At 33.4% G+C, this 12,052-nt stretch overlaps 1 protein-coding gene across 1 annotated transcript; it reads right to left on the reverse strand.

The window, feature by feature from the left end:
* Positions 1 to 10,775: 10,775 nt before the first annotated feature.
* Positions 10,776 to 11,586, reverse strand: LOC115959458 (LOB domain-containing protein 29-like). The gene is made up of 2 exons (XM_031077864.1): positions 11,308 to 11,586; positions 10,776 to 11,195 (listed from the first exon to the last, which is right to left on the reverse strand). Exons 1-2 carry the CDS (start codon positions 11,584 to 11,586, stop codon positions 10,776 to 10,778), a joined length of 699 nt encoding a protein of 232 aa, XP_030933724.1.
* Positions 11,587 to 12,052: the final 466 nt, after the last annotated feature.

Below are 12,052 nucleotides of genomic sequence, written 5' to 3' on the forward strand. Positions count from 1 at the left end.
TAATGTGGAAAAAGGTTAAAAAGACTAAATGGAAGCTTAGAGTACCACATGGCAAGACCTCATGCATTCCCGCATGAGGTCACTGCTTTTATATATATATTGATTTGTTTCTTACTTCACCATGATATAAGAGAAAAGTAAATAAAGTTGTACTCAATAGCAAATGACAATTAGTAAGGTCTTTTGCCTATCAACATTAGGTTAGGCTCGAAGTATAAGAGGTTTATTGTGAAGAGAAGTGTAGGCCATGAAAAACGGTCTCCTTAACATAGCAGATGATACAAAAGCATAATAGACCCTCATTGTGACTAAAAGTAGCAAACGATGTTAATTGTTTTTCAAGTTAACAAAAAATGTAATTAAAAGTACCAGTAGACATTGATCACAAATCATAAGTGGAAGTGCATAGCCAAGTCGAGAAGTCCAAAGTGCAACTGAGGGTAGCTAGGGGTGTCAATATAGCTACTAAAAATCCATAGGTAGAAATCGAAATGTGTAAGATGGAGAGCTTGAACAAGAACCCAAGTATATGACCTGTGCCGATTGCCTGTCCCGTCAAAGGATCTTGCACAACACAATTGGAGGAAAGTATGGGGACATGAAAACCTCAAGTGCATAAAATATATGTTAGAAGAAGAGACAATGTCTATTGTTTGAACAGACATAATGGAGCTATAGTTTTGTGAATTTCAAGTGGATGATGTGCAGGTGTAGTAGTAAATAATGAGGGGTATAGTGTTTGATTGCAATAGGCTTAATCCAAAAGACGAGGGATATGACTCAGACAGATGTTCCTTTTAAGTGGGCATTCTTGAGTTCCTCTGTGACATAGAGCCAAAATTTGCAACCCTAGAAAAAGTTGTGCATGGATTGGGACCAAAGAATGTAATTTATGTCATACAGAGTTATGCAAATAAGGCGAGAAATATCTTTCTAGGCCATCTAGACACTTCACATGAAAAACATACCGAAAATATGAAATCAACATAAAATAATTAGTGAGAAACACATGTCAAAGTTAGTGAATATTTAACATTGATGTGGCTACTGACATAGTAGATAGGGTTTATTTGGTGCTCTCGTGGCACTGATGACATGATCACTTTTGCTGATGTGGCACTAATTACATGGCAACCTTTGTTGACATGGTAGCTAGGATGCATTAATGTGACATTGATTTTGGCCTACGATGATGTGGAGATAGGCCTAACTTGTCAAAATAGGATGGCAACACGTGATAGAAGTCATGTTTTGACACATGAAAGAGCATGTGACATGTGGTAGCATGTGTGGCACTATTGAGAAAAACGCCGGAAAAAGGAAAGGAAAGGTGGTGGTAGAGTTTCATGACATTGGATATGATACCATGTTTAGATGGATTTTTTTTTTTTTTTTTCACAATAACATCATTTTTCTAACAATTTCGCTAGTTAGCATCGTTTGGAAACTATTTAGGGAACTAACATCTCGAGTTTGTGAGAGTCGAATTCACTGTAGCAAATTGAGTGGAATAGTCTAGAGTTCGATGGAACTCGAGTTTTAGAAACTTGAGTTCCTTGCTCTTTTTCGTTTTCCTTCGTTCTTCATTCTCCAGATGCTAGATCGTTTCTCTAGACCAAATCAAGAACAAACCCACAAAGACCAAATCAAGAACAACCTCAAGAACCTAGAAACAAACCCACAAACACCCACCCACGGCAAAAACCACACCCACTTCAGGAACAAACCCACAAATCACAAAAATAGTTTTGGTTTGGGTTGAGAGAGATGAGCTGGAGATCAGACCATTGCCGATGGTTGCGATGATGGTCGGAGGAAGAGCCAAGGAGCTCAGCCACAGAAGTTCAGAGAGCAAAGGAGTGGGTTCGTTGTTTTTGATTGATTTGGGTTTGTTGTTCTCTTCTTCTTTGTTGGTTTGCCTTCTTCTTTGTGGTCTCTGCCTCTTTCTTCTTAGTGAATTTGTGGAACTCGAGTCTTAGAGACTCGATTTTTACATTGATTTTCATAGAAATCGAGTCTTTGATACTCGAGTTGCTACAGTGAAATCGAGTCTAAGACACTCGAGATGTTAGTTTCCTAAATAGTTTGGAAAATATGCTAACTAACGAAATTGTTTGAAAATTGGTGTTATTTTGAAAAAAAAAATCCATGTTTAGATCAAGACTATAGTTGAATATATTAATAAATGAATAAGTAATGAGTACTGTATAAGGTCAATATATAAAGGCCGATTAATCTAATAGTACAATAAAACTACATAACTATAGTAAATGCGTAGTGTGATTTTATAAGGTGGTTCAAGAATAATACAAAGACAATAAATAGGCCTAAGAGTGGGCTTGGTCATGATACTCTAACAAAATATAAATCTCAATTTAAAAAAAAAAAATGATATGTATTAGTTTATATATAATATTTTAACGAGGGGAATGAGAGGCAAAATAGAACCAACAACAAGAGAAAGGGAGAGGAGGTAGGATACTATTGGACTGTAAGCCCATTGACAAATTTGTATGTTTTCTTAGCTTGCTAATATTTGATGAAGACGGCAAATGAGGAACAAATTTGGGTAAAGATTTGATGTTATTTATGACATTTGATCATACACTTGGAGACAAAAAAAGGAAAAAAGAAAAAAAGAGAGGTTAATTTAACAAGCTCATTAATAAACTAAATCAAACTTGTCTGTAAAGGTCTATGAGCTTTGTTTGAATTTGATGGGATAAGAATCCTTCGACTGAATCCACCGATTCGTTCCAATTTTTGTTTAGAAGTAAGACATGTAGAATCAATAGCCCATGACTAATAATAATGAAGGGTTCACTCAACTGCAGAGTAAGAAAACTTCAAAGCAAAAGAGCCACATCCATTTCCGGTGAAGTTAAAGGTTGAAGGCTCAAGCTGATAAAGAATCAAGCATATTGAATGAAACAAAGGACTTGGAAAAGTTGAGCAATGTGTTAGTGATTTCGTGCACACAACTTCATATATACTTGGAGAATTTTACTCGTATTATTAGTCTTCCGCCCCACCAAATCAGGCATTAGACAAGTTGATATACAAAAATCCACCTTAAATTAGATCATCATCGCTAAATAAGTCTTTACAAATGTTGTAGGGGCAAGGGGGTGTTATTATTGTTGTGCAATAATGGCCATTGAAGCTAGCCTTTGGTGCTCTTCTGGTCATGGACCACCTTAAAACGTAAGACAAAGAGAGGAAAAATACATGCAAATTTATTTAAAGTGAACATATTGTCTTAGTCAAGCCACATTGTTATTGTTATTAATCAAATGTCATGTTTTTCGAGCCCATGACCATGGAATAAAATGTATATTATAACTCATCTAGTCAAGGGACATGTAATCACTACCATACTTTGTAGTCAGCATTAAACAATAGCAAGGAAAAAAGAGAAAAAGAAATTGAAAAACTTTAGCTCTAGAATCCCATTTTGTTCATCCCCCCGCCCCCCCAATAGACTTTCATTAGTTGCACTTGGAAAGTAATTATTCCAAAGACACATAATTTAATTGGTAATGAGTGATCATTAGTTGAATGTGAGTTTGAGGGCAAAAGCTGTCACCAAAAAGTAGAATAAGGACCAAAAAAAAGAAGACAATAAAGAATTGAACTTTTCAATATAAAAATAGATATGTAACTCAGAGTTCAAAAGAGAAAAAAAGTGTGGTCTCTTCCTTGATAGTCTTCTTCCATTAGGAGAGGGACGCATGTTATATGTGTTTGAATCATGACAAACACTTCCCCATCTTCCCTCTTAATTTCTATCTATATGTTGTGGAATAAGTTGGAATTAATTTAATTTTCTAAAAAGAAAATGAAATTATATATATATATATATATATATATAGCTGCACTAAGGGAAATAATATACTCTTAGTACTAATCAATGCAAATTCATGTTGCCACCAGTATAAATTTTTAATTTTTTGGAACTTCATAAGTGCCTCATCAAATTAATTTTGTATAGATTCCTTGTTCACAACCGGAATATAATATAGATTTGTAGTACCAAGTGATTGTTTGTAAAGCAGTTGTTTTATTCACATGACAGCAGTGTTGATTATGTATCAATCTAATTAGTTAATTAATAAACAGAAACAGCTATTTAAAAAAAAAAAAAAGGAAAATAGATAATATAAAACAGAAAGATTGGACCAAGCATATAAAAAACACCAAGAGTAATAGTTTCTTTTTGGCTTTAAAAAAACAAAAATTTGACCATTGAATACGAGCACACGTGCGACCTTAGCCGTCCGATATAGGGGCCAACTGACCTATCAAACAAGAGACTTTGTCTTTACAAGTAACTACCATTATTTTTAAAACACTTATATGTAGTAATATTATATGAGAAAGAGAAATCAGAAGTTTGGCAATTGCAACTTTACATAAAGAGTAGTGTAAAAAAATGAGTTTAGCTCATTGAGCTGTGTGCAGTGTCTTGTGTGAAAATGACCAAATGTCGCTGATGATAAAGCAAAATACTCTCCTGGTGGGCTAAATTATAGAGTTTTGTACAAGCTACTAGACTTTGGATGTTGCATGTGAATCTCAAGAAAAAGATGTGAACCCATCGACTTATTAACATACAATAGCTGATTCTTACTTAGGATTTTTCACATAATCGTGAATCGTGATTGTACATTGGTTGAAATTAAAATTTTGGGTCTGCAAACCCAACATACGGGTGTCTTAAAATTGGACTTGGCTTTTGTTTAGTGTCCAATTATACTGAACCCATCAAAATGATGACATATGTTCATTTCTGGACATGTGTCATTATCTTAACAGATTCAGTGCAACTGGATACTAAACTTAAACTTTACCCCTTCAAAATTTAGTTATTGTGAAAATCAATAAGATCTTATACATGGTTCATTTGGTAATACGGTAGTACCTACCAAGTAGAAGCGGCTTTGTGGCAATATAACCTCTCTTTCATTGAGTCAAACCCATCCATGGCCAATTAGGCTAGGCTTCACCTCAAATCATTATTCATTGCTCATGCCACCACCATCACCAACAATGGCTCTCCTTTCTCCTATCTCTACTTGATTTGACCAAGTCTCAAACCTCTCTCTCTAGTTCAAACCTCGAAGGCCAAGAGACATCAAGCACCACCTCACACTAGGCAACGTTGGTTTGTGGTGGACGTAAGGGGTGGCACAGTGGCATTATGTTCGACATGGGCTTAGATTGTGATGCGATCCAATGGGTTTGTGTGTGGACACAGTCTGATTTGCATCAAATCGTTTGCTTTTGTGGGTGGATACAGGGCGGGCTATAGTATGAAAGTGAGTGAGGCCGCCGCCTAAAGCCCTAAGTAGAAAAAAGCCCCCAAATTTTAGTCAATAAAGTAATTTTTTTTTATTATAAACTTATTCATTAAGCCCAAAAATAATAGCTAATAAATAAAATGACATTTTTTATCAAATAAAAAACAAGAAAAAAGAGAGAAAAATGCTACGTCTACAACATTTTTCACAACAAATTCTAAGTGGTAGGTTGTTATTGGCTGTTATTGGTAGGAAAAAAAGTAATTTCAGTGGTGAGTTTAAATTAGAACCAGTAACAACTTAATATTTAGGATTTATTATGAAAATATTGTGAAGATAACACTTTTCAAAAATGAAAAAAGAAAAAGAAAAAGAGCAATACACAAAGAATTTCACAACAGTTGAGTTGGCAATTACAAGTTTTCATTTAGATCTATCACTAACATCATATTTTTACTTATTATTACCAATCTGCCACATCAACAACTATGAAAATTTTTGTCAATTTTTTTTGTATTTATAGATTTTCTGAAGAAAAAAAGATTCTACATGGTTAATATTAGTAATTTTTCATCTAAAACAAGATAATAGAATTTAAGTAATATTAATTTTTTTAATAAAAAAATTCATATTTAAATATATGAAAAGTCTCAAGTCAATTTTTACCTAAGGCCCCTAAATCTATCAAGTCGCCCCTGGGTGGATATGGTCTAAAATGTGCTAATAATGGTGTTTTGTGGATGGATTCAGTTGGGTTAGCACTGATTTGGTAGATTATGGGTGGTGGTGTGTGAGATTGGAAAATGTTTTCATTTCATGCTGCACCAAACAATTGAAAATATTTTTCAAAGCATTTTCAGTAATGCAACCAAACATCAAAAAAACAAATATTTTCTCTAAAAACATTATACATTGAAAAATATTTTATAGTAAATAAACAAAACATCAGGTTATGAAATCGTATTTCTAAAATATGATTAAAAAAGATTAGATCCCAAATAACTTCAAAACAATGTCGATTTAAATATTAATACTAAAATAATTAATTTTCAAATTTCACCTTTTTTAACCCCTCAACCTATTATATTACGGGTCCATTTGGGGACGACTAATTTAGTTGAAAATGAAAACTTTTTTGTTGAAAATATAAAAAAAAAGTTAAAATCTAGCTGAATGATATAATGAAATCTATAAATAATACAAAAAAGTATGATGGGGCTCATGAATAGTACCAAAAAAAATTTTCTTTTTTCTTTTTTTATATATGATAGAATTTCTACTCTAGCCTAATCTAAATGTATACGTGTGTGAAACTCCCTCTTAGAGACTTGAATTCCAGCCTTTACCCCCCACATCCTACAAGTACTTATACTTGTGGAGTGACCATCGCACCAAGAATATGCGGTAGTAATACAAAAAAAAAAAAGTTAAAAACTCAAATAAGTTGAACTTTTCACCACATCACAAACAAACTCTATATATATATATTTAGTGTATTTGTATAAACGGTTGAAAAATTGTGTTTTGAATTTAAAATGAACGTTTGTAAAAAAATTTATAATGAGTTGTAAAACAGAGTTTTGAATTTTATAATTGCTATTTAAAAATCCTAAAATGTCTAAAACCAGACTTTTATTTATTTTCTTTTTTTATCTATTTATTTACTATGCCCATGTGCGGTGACGATGCTAATCTCAAAATTCCATGTAACTTTTGCTATTTCACCGAGGAAAGTACAAAGTTGGTGACGTGGGTTTTGAATAAAGTCAGTCCAATTGAATTGGGTCTTGCGCTCTTGCTTGCTCGTGCGGAAAGCCTTTTCTTTATTCTTTTTAATATACATATATTTGTTTTCCTAAAAAAAAAAAAAAAAAATTGTGTTTTCCTTCTATCTTGCCATATAGCGCTATTTCAATGAACTTGTTTATAATAATAATAATAAATCGGTTCAAATAAATAATGTATGGGAAGTGATCGACCAAAAATTTTCATAAGAAATCATAAATAACAGTGGTTATTAGTTTTAATTTGAATCAACAATTTAAATTACTTTTTTGCTCAACTATAACATCTAATAAAAACCTACCATTTTAGAATTGTTATGAAAATATTATAGGCATAAGCATTTCTCTTATTTAAGTAATGGGATGTTTGTGTCCAGTGCACTGAACACGTTAAGATGCGGACACATATCCAATTTAAACCTTAGTAATAACATATTTTATAATGTCCAATATTTATGGTACTAACACCACCTCTCCCTCCACTATTTACCCATCTCACAACCAAAAATAAACTGTGTTCCATAGAATGATAGGTCATTAGAAGATAGTAAATGGATTTGAATTACAATCTAATAATTTAGTAAATGAAGGATTATTACTTGTTGTTTTGAAGTGGTATTTACTATAACTCCGTATAAGCCCAACTAAATTTAGGAGGGTTTTTTTTAATATATTTTTTTTTATGGGAGGAGGGTTTTTATTTTTATTTTTTATTTTTTATTGTTGGGTGGAGGCTACAATCTAATGCTTACTGAGTCAGACTTTGTAAAACAGAAGTTGGGTCTAATATGTTTGTTCTTGGTCCAAAGAAAAAGGATAGTGGCCAGGGCCTCATATATTATTAGCATTTGGATTGGGCCAACTAGATTTTTCTCATTAAAAGCAGTTGTAGTTGTAAGTTGTAACCTGGTCTTCTCATCTAAAAGTTGCTGGAAAGGCTATTGCATCAATGCTGTAAATGGATTGCACAAGACAAGGATGGGTGTCTAGCTTTATATCATATTACTTCTATTTTCCCCCTCAACTTTTGGCACACAGCTAAATCTGAAAGTTAAAATAAGCATTATTTTTTAGTAGCATTCCAGAAGAGCTTTTCTTGCTTCTCAAAGTATATTGAAAAAGAGAATATAAGACATGACAACCTAAGAGCACCTTTATGTTCTTCTGATTGGTGTCATAAGATCAATCAAGACAATTATTTTACAAATTTGTTAGTATTCTGGGAAACAGAACATGGATTCACTTTGACTGTAATGGTGGTCCAAACACCCCACTTCGTACAATAATGGTACAAGAACATTGTTATTAAGTATTGGGACATAAACTTTCATTAAAAAGCACAAAGGCATGGCTTTTGTAAGAATTGAATACCAAAGTTGTACTAGTACTGCAGAACTTGCATGTGGATATTTAGTATATATGGGGCTATAGTTAGCGATAATATATGATCAAAGCCAAGCCATTTTCATTAATGCGTGGTAAGCCAGTAACAATTTTTAATGCAAGGGCTAAACATGTTGCACCCAAGCACATTTTAGTAAATGAGAACGACCAATTTTTTTCTTAAAACTTAATTCTAATGAAACAAAGCTATAAATCATTGAATATCAGTGAGATGCATGAACAAGAATGAGAATTTTTGTCACCCACAAAATGCTCTAGGTGTAATGCAGACAGATATAAGAAATTGCCTTTTACCTACATGATAATCTAGCTGGAACATCCACATATTGTATTATATAAACACGTAAACTAACACTTACTAAGGCTGAAGAAAATATATACTGAAGCTTTAGAACTTATATCAATCAGTAGATTAGATTGGGTGGTTTTCTGATTATGTTTCCCCGAATGCTTCAGAATATACACTCTACAGTTGATTCTCATAAGGTTTTCAAACTGTTTTGACAAAAATGGAAATTGCATGCATTATATTTTCCTCTTTTTGCTCATCTAGGAAAAGCATAAGAACAATGAGAAAACCAAACCAAGTCCAATACTTCTTACATGCTTGAAAGCAGGTTAAAGTTGATCTTAAGAGGAATTCCCAATACGCTAAGGGCTGACTCACTAAGAAAAAACAATCAAAAGTTTTCTAGAGCTTTTCAGGATTCTGAAGCCTACATGCCACATATAATCAAGTAAAACAAGTTTCATTTATGTGGATCAGCAAAGAAGAATCCTTGAAAGGCTACAAGGAGAGACTATAAATGAAGTACCTTAATTCAATTACTCAAACTCAGCATAAAATCTTTTGCACTGTGGAACATTATTCTTTAGGTTGCAAGTTCTTACAGAATAATAAAAATGCTTAAAGAATGGTACTATACAATGTAAGGTTCCTAGGGAGGATAACATGTGGTACACTTTTAACAGAGGTGTGTAATCATTTTGAGAAACCTGTCTAGCAAATGAGGGAAGAGATGTTGTTGATAATAAAAGAATTGAAAAAACTACTTCATTTTAGGAAATGTGAGGTTAGATGTATTTCTCAAGCATTCGAAACATTGGGAATAGGGATAAACTAAATAAATAAAGAAACAAGAAAAGGTAGATGAAGACCAAATTTAGGTTTAATCCCGAGTAAACTAACAGTTAGAGGAATCTTTTCTAGGGATTGCATAAATTAGTGAAAACGAGGTACTGCTTAATTTTCATGCACAAACTGAGATACAAATGCAAATGCTTATTCAAAAAATTATTGTCATTAACTTGTTCTGATAATCCATATGTTTTTCTATTACAACACAAAAGAAAAAAGAATGACTAATAAAGCAATGATCGCAGAGACACTAAGCAAAGATGCACTACTGAAGTTCATTCAATGTAAGGCTTAGGTAGAGAAACAAGTATGCTTTGGTAATTTCTTCAACTACATAAATATTAATATCTATATTTTACGTCTGTGTGTCATATGCAGAGGAATTTTTTTACAAACAAAATGAGTTTCAGACATCCATATGCTTATAAATCATCTAGAAAGGGAAAATAGAAGACAATTAGTATGGCCATGACCCATGATCAACAGCAACCAAAGCTACAGAGCTACAGAGACTGGATATTAAGTTACTCTCCAAAAGTTCACTCAATGTGGGAATTAGTATGAAGCTATAGTTGCTCAAGTGATTTGTTAACTACATGAATAACAACACCAGTTTCTTGGTATATAAGCAACTTTCTTTAAAATAAAAAAGTGAGTCCTTAGGTTCCTCAGCACTGATCATGAAAGTATATAGCATATAGGGTTTATAAATTAGTAGATTTTTAACTTAAAAGTATTACCCACTTCCCTTATACCAAACAAGAAGGTCTGCAAAAGCAACTTCTTAGGTTTATGAAGGGAAAGTATCAAACTAGCAAACTAGGTAACTGTATTTATTAAGTCTAAATTTTAGGGTCTTTACTAGCTAGGTCCATAAACAAAGCAAATTTGCTCAAACATAAGGCAGATCTTCAGTTTTGTCAAAGAAGTACACTATTATTCTACTCATATATTCCAAGATTACACTAGATTAAACAAAACAATCATAGGCTGGATTTTAGGGTTTCCAATTGTATGAACATTTCTAGGGTTTCTAGCTTATTTATGGCAACAAAAGTGCATGTTTCAAAGTATGGTGCAGCAATTCAAAACTGACAAAGGTCGTCTTCACCGATTACACATCTGTCACGCCAAGTCCCATATCTTCGATCATGAATGCTGAATATAGCCGAAGGCCGCTGACTGAAGGTCATCAGTTTCTTGGAGAGACCATTGCCTGTCGTATATATTCATGTCTAGAGAAGACATGGAATGAGAAGCCTCTTCATAGCTGCAGCCATATGAAGCATTGATTTCTTCAGGGATGTTTGAATTTCCATAGTTCCCCATAGAGTTTGACATGGACATGTTCTCTTGGTATGGCATTGTTGAGGCATTATTGTTGATGTTTGGATTGAATTGTTGTATCATGTTTGAAATTTCTGACTGAAACCAACTTTGAACATCTTGTGGATGAGAAGGTTTTCCATAGTACTTTTCATTAGGGTTTGCACTAGCAGAGCCATTGAGAAAGCTTTGAGCTGCTTGTAATTCTTTAAGAGATGCTAGTTGAGCTTGTAGATTGACAACCTGCAGAGAACAAAGCAAAATACCAGGATTGAGTCAGGACCAAGAAAAAACAAATTAATTAGGGTTTGAATCATCAAATGAAAGAGAAAGGAAAAAAGGGTACTAAATAAACCTGCTGTTGGAGAGCAAAAATATGAGAAACACAGCCATAAATAGGATCTTGAAGCCTAGCTTGAGCTTCATATGAGATTGTGACCGCGGCTTCACTACGATCACTCACTGGGAGGTGAGCAAGAAGCTTTGATACATTGCTTGCACCAAAAACTTTGTGAATGGCAGCAAAATGGGTGGCTCCCTGTTCATGACAGAAATAAGGAGCAAAAACACAACCCCTTACACATTTCCTTCTCAAGAACTTGCAAGCTCCACAAGGAGAACCAGAACCTGTCATCTTAATTATCTTTTGGGGTTTTGATATTGCTTGTTGGGTTTCTTAGCTTTGTTCCAGGCATTATCACCATGTTTATAAACACCAGAGGAAGAGGGGGGTGGATTATATTATATTGAATAATTAATTACATTAGGTTCCCTTAATGGCCTACAGTTTTCACTATTGTTTAATATAAAACTGGATGTCACCCCCTCCATACCAAATTTTTATCCTTTTATTTAAGATTCCATTCATCATCCTTATAGGACAAAAGAGCTAGCATAAACCAAACCCATTTATTTTCTAGTTTTCTTGATGATTGGATATATTATAGCTCATTTTCTGAATGTATCGGTCCCATATGCGATAACTACAACTACGTTTACAGATTGAATATTATTAGAATCTGAGAGAATGAGGATTAAACAAGGAATTTAGGTTAAAAAGATGTTTGTTACATTTACATATTGTTACAAAATTAAAACAA

The sequence above is a fragment of the Quercus lobata genome, chromosome 9 (assembly GCF_001633185.2).
Source record: "Quercus lobata isolate SW786 chromosome 9, ValleyOak3.0 Primary Assembly, whole genome shotgun sequence".
Taxonomy (NCBI): domain Eukaryota; kingdom Viridiplantae; phylum Streptophyta; class Magnoliopsida; order Fagales; family Fagaceae; genus Quercus; species Quercus lobata.

Excerpts from the sequence above, each read along its gene's own strand:
- LOC115959458 (XM_031077864.1), bottom strand. The coding sequence starts at position 11,586 with ATGACAGGTTCTGGTTCTCCTTGTGGAGCTTGCAAGTTCTTGAGAAGG. Across the intron at positions 11,196-11,307 it reads TTTTTGCTCTCCAACAGCAG|GTTGTCAATCTACAAGCTCA; the intron begins GTTTATTTAGTA and ends TGTTCTCTGCAG.